The 14863-nt window shown below is 40.9% G+C and overlaps 2 protein-coding genes across 2 annotated transcripts in view; one reads left to right on the forward strand and one right to left on the reverse strand.

The window, feature by feature from the left end:
* The window catches only part of ogfod3 (2-oxoglutarate and iron dependent oxygenase domain containing 3), a 31983-nt gene extending 30734 nt beyond the window's left edge, over nt 1–1249 (reverse strand). Inside the window, exons 1-2 of the mRNA XM_028567862.1 lie at nt 1085–1249; nt 730–983 (exon numbers count right to left, since the gene is read on the reverse strand). Of these exons, the coding sequence (XP_028423663.1) occupies nt 730–797 (68 nt within the window). The 5' untranslated portion in view covers nt 798–983; nt 1085–1249. The remainder of the gene's footprint in view (nt 1–729; nt 984–1084) is intronic.
* Nucleotides 732–12061, forward strand: hexd (hexosaminidase d). Its single transcript, XM_028567861.1, has 12 exons — nt 732–1253; nt 1349–1447; nt 1568–1683; nt 2647–2734; nt 2846–3010; nt 3652–3835; nt 4044–4115; nt 4236–4434; nt 7973–8134; nt 8230–8337; nt 9100–9189; nt 11713–12061. Exons 2-12 carry the CDS (start codon nt 1364–1366, stop codon nt 11882–11884), a joined length of 1440 nt encoding a protein of 479 aa, XP_028423662.1. The 5' UTR covers nt 732–1253; nt 1349–1363; the 3' UTR covers nt 11885–12061.
* The last annotated feature ends 2802 nt before the right edge of the window (nt 12062–14863 follow it).

The raw sequence follows: 14863 nt of genomic DNA on the forward strand, positions 1-14863 counted from the left end.
TAAAAATGTTCTGTTACGGTACCGCTGACGGCGACTACATCGTATCCGTTTTGAGCAAAACAGACCAAAAGCAGGAAATGCAGAAGGTCCACGTTATGTACTTCTTTATGAGTGAAATAAATGTCGGACTGACTGGCATGTGATGTGCATTCTTTTTAGAAAACAATTAGTTTTTAGAAAGGTCTCATAATGCATGGTCTCTAGAAGTGTATTATTCCACTTTTGTTTTTGTTAAAGAAGGAAAAGAAAATCGCAATACTATCGAATCGCAATACTTCTAGGCTTAAAATCGCAATACAAATAAACCGGCACACATGTGTCATGAAAGAATCGAATGGGGGGGGGGGAGCACATTGTCCCAGCACTACTATTGATATTGAATCGGAAATGTAATCGAATTGGGACCTCGTGAATCAGATTGGAATCGATTCTGAAAATGATTGGCGATACCCAGCCATGTGAGATATAAGTAGCAGTGATAAAGTAACTCCAAGTCATTACCACAAACAAAAACACAGAGCATTAGCATACATAACGTTATATGCATTTTCTTCTCTCTGAAGACTAGGCTACATTTGCTAGTGCAGCTAATCATAGTAGCCTATCAGTTGGACACTTTCTATCAAGATATGAGCCATAGGTCCTATAGTTAGTGTCCCTTTCATTCTGAATGGTGACAGTGACTGGCACATGCAGGACACTATATATGCATCGTTGTCACTCACTTACCTTTTAATTTTCTTCTCTATCTCTGTAGCGTTGGCACCCTGTGCATTTCTCATTCGCAGTAGCGCCATTTTTTTCACCCGAAACGTCTGCTACTCTAGCATTTACAGAATAGTGTCATACACGGTTACTCTCGCCTTGACTAACCATATCGTACCGTACCACCACCTTGATCCCTCTCTCCACTTCCTGGTGGCCGCGTATCCGACAACCTACTGGCTCTCCGGAAAAGAAAGCAACGTTTTTATTGGACCACGCTGCAAAAAAAAACACACCACAACATTTAGGCTACGATACAGCTATATCCTTATCCTGTATCTGCGTCCTCAGCTCAGCTTCACAAACGTTTAACTCTTACAGCATGTAGCGTACGTTCTTCCATCCATTGCTCTGCCCGCGGAGACTAAACTAATCGATTACCTATATACTGCCTCCTGAAACGACCTGGGAGCTGTAGACGTACTCCTCGGAGTGCCAGTCCTCTCCAATATCCCATCTCAGGTTCTGGCTTCGTCTCCACTGTCCTGGTGAGTCAGACAAATGATCTAATGATGCATTGAGATTCAAAAACAAAACCCTGAACCTGTTACTACTGTTCTTAATGATCTACTCATGCCTGCAGTCCGTCACAGACAGAATGAAGTCTCCTTGGCCTAAAGGAAAGAAACTAGTTCACCTGGATTTGAAAGGTGCCCCCCCGAGGGTAGAATACCTTCACAAGGTAAGCACACAGCAGCGATCCTGTGTGTTCTGCTGCAGCACATATTTACTCCTCTGTCACTGTTCCAACATAGTTATTCATGTTTGCTGTTCACTATATATGTGCATTTCATCTCCTCAGCTGATCGAGCTGTTCTCTCAGCTGGGAGCTGATGGCCTGCTGGTGGAGTATGAGGACATGTTTCCTTATGAGGGGGGGGTGAAGCTGCTGCAGGCCACAGCCCAGCCTGCTTACAGGTGCAGTTTGGGATTTAAACACCGGACTATGGATTTCCCGATCAGCCATATGTCCCGATCCGATTTTTAAACTATTGAATATCTGCAGATACCGGGGCCACGATCCGATACTTGTATTTGTCTAGATAATAGAGCTACACACGGGTTTTTTTGTTTACAAAAGTAAACCAAGTAACTAAAAGATGTCCTCAGCTTAATATGTAAGCTGACTTAACTTACTGCAGCTAGCACTTTTGAAAAACTCACATATAAAATCAACTTCGACTTAGAATGGTGTAGAATTTACTGACGTAAATGATCAGAGTAAGGTGATCGGGGTGACCGCCGATTCCCGATCACTTAAAGGAATACGCCACCATTTGTTATAATAATTAAATAGGGCATATCCCGGTCTACCCTGGCTGTAGATAGGTGGGCCAACGCATTTTTTGTCTCAGTGCAAGTAATTAGGTTGTTTTTTTGTCTTTTGTTGGCTCACTTTTACTCACAACATGCTAACCGGCAACATAGGATTCCATTCACTACGCTAAGCTAACTAGCGGTGGCGCTGCGGGTTTTGCACCGGGTTAATACGATGTATGCACAAAAAATGCGTTGGCCCACCTATCTAGAGCTAGGGGAGACAGTGATAAGCCCTATTTCAACAAATGGTGGTGTATCCCTTTTAAAGAAATGCCCATATCGGCTCCGATCCGCTACTTCCCGATCCGTTCGGACATCCCTACACTGGACACTGCCTAGTATTCCATTCCTGATTAATAGGCTGCCTGGAATTGTATGTACTTTTTTATATGCCTCATCATGCTGTGAGATCCTGTAATAAAAGTATAACCCTTCCTGTGTGGGACAGAGAAAAAAAAAAAAAAAAAAAAAAATCAATGTTCAAGTCTGGTGTGCCATAAAATGCTTTGGTTCAGTAAGTTCAGTGAGTTATGTTATGTTTACTGTATGCCCTGTTCCCAGCCGAGAGGAGGTATTATCGATGAAGGAATTTGCCAAATCTAAGGGCATGGAGGTCATCCCACTTGTGCAGACGTTTGGTCACATGGAGGTGAGGCAAACATACTGCTCTCCTGTTTGGAACTGCTTAGTATTGGCTACAAATGCCCAATTGTCAGATGGTGTTTGTAGTTTAGCAGTGGCTGTCGCTCCTCTATTCTAGTTTGTGTTGAAGCATCGGCCCATGTGGAGCCTGAGGGAGATGGCACACTGCGTGGGCACCCTGAGTCCCCACAAAGAGGAAGGGTTTAGGCTGGTGATGGAGATGCTGAGGCAGGTGGTGGAGCTGCATCCAGGCTTAAATACACTGCACATTGGAGCAGATGAGGTAAGGATTTATTTAGTTTTTGGGCAAAAGTTATGGTAGAAAGTAGGGCTGAACGATGAATCGTTTGCAATACAAAATCTGGTTTTTGAAAGAATGCGATTAGCTAATTATGAAGACCTTGATTAATCGAATGTGAAATATTTAGTTGAATGTTTGGTGTAACATTTGATTTAACATTTTGTATTTCTCTTTTCTTTATTATATTTACTGTTTTTTTTTCATAAGATAAATGCTGGAATAATGTTACATTTCACAGATTGTTTACATAAATGTCCTATTTTCAGTGGATCTTTTTATTTATCTATTATTTCAGGTTTATTTAACAGGGACAATGCACACTAATAATACATACAATTTTTTACAGTGTGCCAGAATGAGCCAAAAGGCTATTTTACATCTGCTGTCCCTGGACAGATTGTACAATGTCACACCTAAAAAGATAAAAGGATTATAATAGTACATTTATTTTGTATAACTTTATCTAACATGATAGTAGAAGGTGCAATATGTAGCTAGAACAAAAAAAATTGTAAATCGAATCGTAATCGCAATATCTGGCAACATTTTTATTTTCCAAAATCGTTCAGCCTTAGTAGAAAGTATCATAATCCATTTCATGTCCTCGTCTAAAATTCCTCAAGGTGTACATGCTCGGCGAGGGCGAGGAATCCAAACTGTGGTTGGCCTCACCTGGACGTACAGTGGAGCAACTTTTCCTGAGTCATGTAACCAAGGTGGCCCAGGCCATCAAGGAGGCATGGCCGCACATGACCATCATAATGTGGGATGATATGATGAGAGGCATGAGCCAGGACACGCTAAAAGGTGAGGAAGAAATACAACTGGTTCCCACTAAACCAGATGTGCACTAATATTTGAAATACGCAAGGTTACTCCAAAAGAGCATCTGGGACCATCTGAAGGATTCCTGGTGATTTTCAGATCCTATTTGCTAGTTTTTGTATATGTGCACTACAATGTGTTTTGATTTGATTGTTTTTATTATAAATCTATTTTTTTATCCATGTGACAGCTAGTGGCCTAGTGGGACTTGTCCAGCCCATGTTGTGGGACTACACCCCTAATCTGGATGTGGACAGAACTGGTAGGTACCGTATACAGTGGAAATTAGTATTCAAACAGGCTCTTATACATTGACAAATAGTGTGCAGCATGCGCAGAGCTTTGTTAGTTGTGGTGTTTCTTCTCTAACTGTGTTGTCCAGTGTCTCTGCTGGAGAAGTACTGCAGTGCCGGTATGTCAGAGCTCTGGGCTGCCAGCTCCTTTAAAGGCTCCACCAGTGTTTACACCTGTGTGCCCAGCACACAGAGACATGTGGATAATCATGTGCAGTGGCTGAAGGTGGCTGCTTCTCTATCTGCTGCTGTGAACCTGCAGGGCATCGCCATCACAGGCTGGCAAAGGTAAGTATTTGAGGATTTTTCATTTTCTTTTAGATTCTGCTTACTGTATGATTGTGAAGATGATTGTATCTGTGTACTGTATGATTGTGAAGATGAGGATTGTATCTGTGTACTGTATGATTGTGAAGATGAGGGTTGTATATGTGTACTGTATGATTGTGAAGATGAGGGTTGTACCTGTGTACTGTATGATTGTGAAGATGAAGGTTGTATCTGTGTACTGTATAATTGTGAAGATGAGGGTTGTATCTGTGTACTGTATGATTGTGAAGATGAGGGTTGTATCTGTGTACTGTATAATTGTGAAGATGAGGGTTGTATCTGTGTACTGTATGATTGCGAAGATGAGGATTGTATCTGTGTACTGTATGATTGTGAAGATGAGGGTTGTATCTGTGTACTGTATGATTGTGAAGATGAGGGTTGTATCTGTGTACTGTATGATTGTGAAGATGAGGATTGTATCTGTGTACTGTATGATTGTGAAGATGAGGGTTGTATCTGTGTACTGTATGATTGTGAAGATGATTGTATCTGTGTACTGTATGATTGTGAAGATGAGGGTTGTATATGTGTACTGTATGATTGTGAAGATGAGGGTTGTACCTGTGTACTGTATGATTGTGAAGATGAAGGTTGTATCTGTGTACTGTATGATTGCGAAGATGAGGGTTGTATCTGTGTACTGTATAATTGTGAAGATGAGGGTTGTATCTGTGTACTGTATGATTGCGAAGATGAGGGTTGTATCTGTGTACTGTATGATTGTGAAGATGAGGATTGTATCTGTGTACTGTATGATTGTGAAGATGAGGGTTGTATATGTGTACTGTATGATTGTGAAGATGAGGATTGTATCTGTGTACTGTATGTTTGTGAAGATGAGGATTGTATCTGTGTACTGTATGATTGTGAAGATGAGGGTTGTATCTAAGTACTGTATGATTGTGAAGCAGAGCAGTGTTGATAAAGAGCACATGAGTATAATAAAGCTGGCCTTTGGTAAATGGTCTTTTATAGCTATAAAAAAAACGCACACAAAGTGCTTTACACACTACAGGCACTAGATTACTAATTACCAGAGGCCTCATGACACGATATTATCACGATACTTATGTCCCGGTATGATATTATTGAAACATATTGCGATATGCCGCGATATATTGCAATTTATCACCTTTTTGGAAAACTTTTTCAACATCTGTTTTATCTGAAAAGAGTTTGTTCATCTCACTTCAATTTTTTATTATTCTTGTTCCATAAAGTTAAATTCTCACGTGCAATTTATATAAAAAAAGATTGATACTTGGCGTCTGTGTATCAATACAGTCAGTAATGCCACGGAAAATATCGCGATACTGTGCTGTATCGATCCCCCACACCACCACCCCTAACAGGTGCCATTCACACACAGATTAATACACTGTAAGGCATGGATACCCGACCCGAGGCCGACGGGTCCCGACGGGTCCCGACGGTACCCAACGGTACCCGACGGGCCGGGCCGGGTTCGGACAGATATTTAGAAATGATGGTCGGGTCGGGCTCGGTCACATCAGCGCGATAAGGCATTTGTTGTAAAATGGTGCTGCGGCTCCTTTTTAAGAGAGCTCAGTGTGTGTGTGTGTGTGTGTGTGTGTGTGTGTGTGTGTGTGTGTGTGTGTGTGTGTGTGTGTGTGTGTGTGCGTGTGCGCGTGCATGTGTGTGTGCGTGTGCGTGTGCGTGTGTGTGTGTGTGTGTGTGTGTGTGTGTGTGTGTGTGTGTGTGTGTGTGTGTGTGTGTGTGTGGTAAGTGGGCAGAAGAGAGATAGCCTAGAGAAAGAGGAAGCATGCGTGTTGTAGATCATGCAACCGGAGCAGAGTTAGTGGTTCTTCGTGTTATAACATGGGCCCTGGCGGTAACCAGTCTCTCCTGATTTTCTGATCACGGTCGGAAACGAAGCGATCAGGAAAGGTTAACCCGTGTGCGCTGATGCGCTCATCTGTTGACATATCCGAATGCCTTCCTGCAGTTGCTTAATAAAAGCTTTCCACAAACGTAGCCTACATGTGTCATTAGTATGAGGAAAAACAAATGAGATTTTAACTGTGTCTGGCTCGGGTCGGGCTCAGACAAAAATTTCTTAATGCATGTCGGGCTCGTGCCGGGTTTGGACACGGCTCTGTCGGACACGGGCCGGCCTCGGACAGAAAAATTTGGCCCGAACCGGACTCTAATACACTGGTGGCTGATGCTGCTTACAAGGTGCCACCTTCTCATCAGATAAACATTCATGCACATTCACATAGCGATAGCGCAGCATTGGGAGCAATTTGGGGTTTGCCCAAGGACACTTAGACATGTAATCTGCAGTGACCGACCTTCCGATTGGTAGACCAGTGATTCTAACCAGGGGTACATGTACCCCAGGCCAGGGGATACTTTTCAGTTGCCAGTTGGTACGTGGACAGATTATAGTGTAGCTCAACTAATTTGAAAAAAATGAAATTTTGATTTGATTGGAAGGATAGATCCACATATTAACTGTCAACTGTAATACCTGAACACCACTGTTGCAGTTATGTAAGAGGGTGTGAAAACTAGTTAGCAAACCGGCACAGAATGTTTTCTAAACGTAATAAATAAATGGCAGTAATAACTAGCTAAAAGTATTGGCTAACGGTTGAAATAGTTAGCTAAAAGTAATGGATAAATGGTTGAAACATTTAACAGTTAACCCCCTCTACTTGCCCACCTTAACACACACTCCCATGAAAGTGAATGTGTGAGACAGGAGAAGCTTTGGCTGTCTGGCTCTGGTCTGGTCTTGACTTGGTCTTGCCCTGCCTTGGTCTTGGTCTTCAGTCGGTCTCGATACACTCTGGTCTTAGTGATGACTTGGTCTCGGTTTAGGTGGTCTTGACTACAATACTGCCTAGAAGCTATAGTGTGTTCCATTTAAACTCTGAAGCCAAAGTTGGGAATGATGTCACGCCTGAGTTGAATGCGTTCCATTAGATGCGTTCCATTTTTTGTGCATACCAACAGCGTAACCACATGTCCACAGATAGAAGTTGGACAGCACTGTGTGTACGACTGATTTAGTGAGACACAAATAAGACAGAAGCGCTTATAACGGTATGTTACTACAGCTTACACAACTGTTGAAGCACGGATCAGCCATGTTGGATTTTTAGCTCGGGGGTACTCAAGGTCAGGGAGCGTGTTTCAGACTTTGACCTCGGAAAATCCGACTTCCGAGTACAAATGGAACGCACTACTAGTAGTAGTATGATTGCTGACCAAACCCGCCTAAATATTCACAGTTCAATTGTATGAAATAATTAACAATATCCACTTTATATAATGCGTAGTGTTATACATGGGGAACCACTGTAATAGAAGACCTCTCTACCTCTCTCTACATGAGCCACCTCCAATACTTGATTTTTTTTTAAGGGTCTGACTAAATCCATCAGCCAGAAATCATGTGATATTACATTTGCAATTAACACTTAGAACGAGCTTTTTACATGATCCATCATTTCCCCATTGCCAGGTTTGACCACCTGTCGGTGCTGTGTGAGCTGATGCATGTGGCTCTTCCATCGTTAGCAGCCTGTCTCCAGACACTCGACCACGGGCAGTTCAGTGCTGAGGCCAAGAGCAGAGTAACTGAGAGACTGGGTATCCCCTCAGTGGAGGTAGAGGCCATTGGGAGGTAAGGTCCAACATTGTTTTATTAAACTACCTTACACTGTCACTGTATCGTGTGTACCTCTACCTTAACCGGATTTTGTCCAATGTGGCCTTTAGGACTTCCGCAGACGACTCGCTGTTCCCAGGAAGGAAGCTGGCTGAGTTAACCGTGGAGCTCAATTCACTGCTGAACTCGGAGGACATACGTTTTTTTGAAAACAACATGTGAGTTATGGGCGGTGATCTTATTTTTGATTTATATCAAGATCCTGTTTTCAATGTCTCAACTCACCTGAAAAGAATAGTTTGACTTGAGAAATGAGAAGATCGAAACCACTCTCATGTTTCTATGCTAAATATGAAGATACAGCCAGCAGCTAGTTAGCTTAGCTTAGCATAAAGATTAAAAACAGGGGTAAACAGCTAGTCTCGGGCCAGGGGGGCTGTCTTACTGCGTGTCAGTCACTGCACAGGCATTCATTCTCCCTTGTGGGGGGAGGGGCTTAGGATACTGTTTTGGGCTTTAGCAGAAAGGGGGGAGGGACTGAGAAGTTGTCGATGTTAAAATGTTTTGACTAAGTCCTGGATCTTCGCAATCCTACCTATGGCACCTTTTTAAGCAAAGTTTTTTTGTTGAGGTTTGTAACATTCCAAAATCTTAGTCCTAAAGATTTTCATTTTCACTGTGATATCGGTTCCAAATTACGGTTATCGGTTTTAATAATCGGTATCGGTCGATCCTTCAAAGCAGTACATTTTAAGAAGAAGTAAGAAATAGTTTAACATTTTGGGAAATACAGGACTTAAAAAAAAAAGGAATCCAGCACATAAAAGCACAAAGTTGTAATTTTTCGACATTGGTTTTTGTATGGATAAAACAAACGAGATATCACGTGTTAATTAACCTTTGCAGAAATAGACAAAATGTTTATACTTACTCCCATATACAAATAACAGCTGATCAACTGTATGCCTGTGCTACTGTAGGTATGTAAGAGGATGGTTCAGCCCCTACCAACAACAGAGGAAAATGGTATCTCCTCTCATCACCATGCAGATCCACAGCCAAGCATCCACGTGAGAATAATGTGTTCTATTACACAGTACAGTACACCTTGTGCACACCGGGGTTATTATAGTAAACTAAAACTTAAATAATGTCAATGTCAATTTTATTTACAGTATATAGCATGTAAGCCCAAAGTGCTTCACACTAAACAAAATATCACATATACATTAAAACAAAGCATGAATGGCAATAATAATGCACAACAAGACAATCAACAAAACCAAGCGACAGTGCAACTATTCAATTTCACACACACACACACACACACACACACACACACACACACACACACACACACACACACACACACACACACACTGCAATTAAACAGATGCCTAGATTATTTTGTTGGGGGCATTTTTAGGCTTTTTTTTTAGGACAGCTTAGACTTGAAAGGGCAGAGAGAGGGGGAATGACATGCGGCGAAGGGCGGCAGGTTATGGAGCTAAATTGGGGCTAAATGTTTTGTTCATTTGAAAAAAATATATGTAGTTGAAAAAATAAAGCTTGAAATTAAAAAAATTTAAGTTTTGGTCAAAACTTGGAAAAAATAAAACCATGTATTCAAACTTAAAATAAGTGTACCAATTTTTCTTTCAGTTTGAATAAAAATATAGATTAAATTCTGGAATTATTTTGAATAAATTATAAATTTTCATTGTTCACTTTTATATTTCTTTTCAGTTCAACATTTCATGTTTTCAGATTCAAAACTTATTTTTTTTACAGCTTCAAATCTTTTTTTTTTTTGGTTTCATTTTTTTTTTTTTTTTTTTTGGTTTCAGATCTGTTTTTCACTTTCAGATAATTTTTTTTCGGTTTCAGACTTTTGGCCCTGATTTTGCGTGGGGGGCGTGGCTTCAACTCAGAGGGGTGTGGTATTATGAGTGACAGCCTAACAAAGAAGGCAGAAGACTCCTCTGTCATGTTGACTTCAGGAAATGGTGTTACTGTGAGAACTATGACTGAATGCTTTCTAGCCACTATATACATGTGATTTTTACTTAACAAACTGATGCCAGTGACAAAGTTCCATTTAAAAAAAATGTTTTGGACAACAAATGGTTCCAATTACACTATAAGAGCAATAAACTGTGCCAGATTTTACAGTTCGGCAGGAACAATGACTTCTCTCCCTTCCATGTATGACTTATAGCACCACAGTATTCACTGGCACCAGCCAACAGGTAAGACATGTGAAAGATATTAGCATTTTTGAATAGATACTTTGCGACGTTATCCCCTCAGTGGCATTTTTTTTGTGATTAACACATAAAGGGAAAATAGGTGGACAGCTGGGAAAAACTGGCAATCAAGCATCGCTAGCACTAAAGTTAGCATTAACTAACGTTAGCTTCACACTAGCAGGATGTCTAAAACACATAAACAGAAAAAAAAAGCAGATGCCAACAACATTGTAAACACAACACAGGACACACATCAATGGAGACACTCCTTCCCCCAAAACCAATGACCGAATCCAATTGGACAGTACACAGGTAAATCTTTCATAATGAACATGGACAGGAATAAATAAATAATCACATACTGTATAGAAATTTCAAGAGATGTCAATCAAGTGAATTCAGGTTCCTAATAGCCGGAGGAATAAAAGAATTTAAAGATTTCAGATTAAACTCCCCAAAGAGTGGGTTATCAGGGGAGTTTAATCCGCTCTGCATGAGGTCTCCGTTTTAGGCTACCTATGTTAAGAACTGACATGAGGCAGTTTGTTCCAGAGAGCAGGACCACAGTAACTGAAGGCCCCCTCACCGGACCTGGGTCTAATTCTGGGTACAGCTAGGAAGGCCTCTGCCTGATGACCTGAGAGGCCTGATGGGGTTGTGAACAGTGAGCAAGTCAGAGATATACTGAGGAGCTAAACCATTACGTGCTTTATAGACTTTTTAGTCTATAGACTTTTTGCTTTATAGTTAGCAGGATTTTAAAAGTTTAAAAGTTTTAAGATTCTGTGTTCAAGCCAATGAAGTGATATTAGTACGGGGGTAATGTGTTCAAATTTACGTGTACGTGTAAGGACTTGACTTTTGAATGAGTTGGAGTTTGGATGGTTTGGATAATCCTGCAACTAATGCATTACAGTAGTCTAAGCTGCTTGATATTAATGGATGCACCAGTTTCTCAGAGCCATTTGGAGAAATGAATGCTCTAACTTTTGATATATATATTTTTTTGTGATAAAATGCTATTTTGGTGATATTGGTGACGTGATTTTCAAAATTGAGATCAGTATCCAAAAATAATGCCAAGGTTTGTGACTTGCTCACTGTATTTCAGATACAGTGAATCTAGGTGTGAATAAATCTTATGTCTATCAATTTTAGGACCATCAATGTCTCAGTCTTGTCTGTATTTAATAAGCAGAGAGTTTGCCTGGGGTTCACTCGGAGTTGGAGTAATAATCACTCCGCCCAAGTAGCAGTGCTTCGATGGCTGTGTCTCGTGTGACCTTGTTATTTGTACACGCTGTGACTATACAAATTAAGCCCGGTCTGATCTCATCCCCTCAGGTATTTGGCTACGCTACAAGAGAAGGCGGAGGCAGTGAGAGAGGAGATGGTGCGTCTTTATCCAGATTCAACAGCCCAGGAGTGGATGGAGGAACACGTCAGCCCTGTAGTGGCTCCTTTACAGAGGATAACCGAGGATATCGGCGCCTGCCTGAATCAGATGGTGCCGTAGAATATTTTGCCAGCTCCGAATCAAACTGCTTTTTTGATCAATTTTACTAGTCTCTTAATTAATTTTTTTGTGCATGATTTTGTATGCAATTTTGCGCTTACCCAAGACAAAACTGTTAAAGGTCCCATGGCATGACATTGTCACTTTATGAGTTTTTTTTTAACATTAATATGAGTTCCCCCAGCCTGCCTGTGGTCCCCCAGGGGCTAGAAATGGCGATAGGTGTAAACCGAGCCCTGGGGATCCTGGTCCGCCTTTGAGAAAATGAAAGCTCAGATGGGCCAATCTGGAATCTTCTCCTTATGAGGTCATAAGGAGCAAGGTTGCCTCCCCTTTCTCTGCTTTGCCCGCCCAGAGAATTTGGCCCACCCATGAGAGAGAGACACCATGCTTTCAAACAAGCAAAGTGGCAATTGGTCAAGGCCACACCCCCACCCCCCCTCCTCTCTCCTCAATAGCTACAGACACAGAAATGGCACATGTGGAAACCGGCCGCCACAGACAGACCTGGCTGCCTCGAGAAGACAGGCTGTGTCAGCTCAATCCACAGAGACAGGTGGAGACAGAGCAACACTTCCTGCTTCAATGTAGCACATATACTGACATCAGAACTCAGTTCTTTACCAAAATTAAATGTGAACTCCCAGATTTTGATACACTTACCACCCAGACAAAAATGCAACATCTACTTGGAGAAAAATAGTGTGAGCGCTGTAGAAGCAGCGAGATATGTGAGTGCATGTCGCAGCCTGAGAGACAACCAGCACAACAACACCTAATATCTGGAGTTCACCACCCCTCAATTTTCTCTGCCTTCTCATTTACTCCTCTTCTTCACTTTACTCTGCCTTCTCATTTACTCCTCTTCTTCACTTTACTCTGCCTTCTCATTTACTCCTCTTCTTCACTTTACTCTGCCTTCTCATTTACTCCCTTACTTCACTTTACTCTGCCTTCTCATTTACTCCCTTACTTCACTTTACTCTGCCTTCTCATTTACTCCTCTACTTCACTTTACTCTGCCTTCTCATTTACTCCTCTACTTCACTTTACTCTGCCTTCTCATTTACTCCTCTACTTCACTTTACTCTGCCTTCTCATTTACTCCCCTACTTCATGGGTTTATTTCATGTTTTTTTTTTTTGCTTTTGTCTTTGTTTTCTTTCTTACGTTGACACTAGCGATTTTACTGTATATCAGGGCTCCAGACTGCGACCAAATGGTCGCATTTTGCGACCAAAATTTGAGAGTGTGCGACTGAATTTTACATCCAGTGGCACATGTGCGACCAATAAATTTGCCCCCTTTTTTTACACGTTAAATGTCGAAACGTAGGTACCTGAGCGCGTAAGCGCAAGCTTATCTGTCCTCTCTGAAAATTGACATAGAGCGGTGCTCCGACACAAACACACACACGCGCAGAGTTGCGATCGGCGCAAACTACGTCGGCTGTTTTGTTGAAGTCACAGTGAGTGATGCCGCTAAAGTGGTTTCAAGTATGGTTACAGTTTTTAAAAACTTCACTATATGATATTAAAAACAGTCACGGTGCTGTTGACGTTACACTTCCTCTGAGACAAGCAGTAGGCTCAACAGTGTGCAACTGTGCCCTGGTGACTGACTGACAGGCTGTAAGGCAAGGCAACTCTATTTCTACAGCACCTTTCAGCAACAAGGCAACTCAAAGTGCTTTACATGAAACATTAAAGAGCAGTTAAAAACGGTCATGATGAAAATACAACAGGCTAAAAAAGTTAGTGAGTAAGAAATTAATAATTATTCAATTTAATAGGTTGTAGGGATGGGTTTGGGAGGAGAGAGAGAGGGGTTTTATTTTTATTTTTGTTTAATTTCTTTAGATTGTAACATATTCTAATACAATAACATAATGTTCTAAGTACATAGGATAAATAGGTTTGGAATTATTTTTACAACTGAAATAATTGTTTTGTAATTACAGAGGGAAAGTACCGAAAAAATGTACCGTTATAATTTCAGGTATCTGTACCAATAGTGGTTCAGATGCGAAAGGTACCCAACCCTAAGGGTAGTAGCCTAAACAATGCATGTTTAATTTTAGGGTGAATTCATTGTAATTGTAGACTAGAGTTGGTATATTTTTTAAATATTTTGTTTACTGTCATGACAGCAATGGTGCCTTCTATGTTGCATCTTCAAAAGTGACACTGAATTTGAAACAGCACATTGTAATTTCTGCATCTATTATCAACGTATTTATTAGTAATACAGTGGAAATTAGTAGAAATGTGAATATTTGGTTAGCATGTTGATTTATGGTGTGTGCCCCGAAATTTTCTGGTTGTGCCCCTAAAATTTTCAGTAGGGGGCCACTGTGCTCCTAGTGAAAGAAGTTAGTCTGGAGCCCTGTATATTGATATACTGTTGTTGCTTTCCTGATTTTGTTATATTTTTTTAAATGTATATATTTTAGTTTACTCAATTAATTGTATGCATGTATTTCTTCATTATTATCCTTGATGCTTTGGCAATATTGTTATTTCTGACATTTATGCCAATAAAGCAATTTGAATTGAATTGAAATGGCACATACTAAGGAAAGCTCATTGTGGGACTGGCTCTAGTGGCTGTAATTCTGCACCAAGGCTGAATTTTGGGAGACTTCAGCTACAGTATTAGGGGACCACTAAGGTCTATATAAAAGAGACTTCAGATACAATATTAGGGGACCACTAAGGTCTATATAAAAGAGACTTCAGATACAGTATTAGGGGACCACTAAGGTCTATATAAAAGAGACTTCAGATACAATATTAGGGGACCACTAAGGTCTATATAAAAGAGACTTCAGATACAGTATTAGGGGACCACTAAGGTCTATATAAAAAGACTTCAGACTAAGGTCTATATAAAAGAGACTTCAGATACAGTATTAGGGGACCACTAAGGTCTATATAAAAGAGACTTCAGATACAGTATTAGGGGACCACTAAGGCCTAT

Source organism: Perca flavescens, chromosome 21, assembly GCF_004354835.1.
Source record: "Perca flavescens isolate YP-PL-M2 chromosome 21, PFLA_1.0, whole genome shotgun sequence".
Lineage (NCBI taxonomy): Eukaryota > Metazoa > Chordata > Actinopteri > Perciformes > Percidae > Perca > Perca flavescens.

Excerpts from the sequence above, each read along its gene's own strand:
- hexd (XM_028567861.1), top strand. The coding sequence starts at position 1,364 with ATGAAGTCTCCTTGGCCTAAAGGAAAGAAACTAGTTCACCTGGATTTG. Across the intron at positions 3,011-3,651 it reads TGCACATTGGAGCAGATGAG|GTGTACATGCTCGGCGAGGG; the intron begins GTAAGGATTTAT and ends AAATTCCTCAAG. Across the intron at positions 8,135-8,229 it reads GAGGTAGAGGCCATTGGGAG|GACTTCCGCAGACGACTCGC; the intron begins GTAAGGTCCAAC and ends TGTGGCCTTTAG.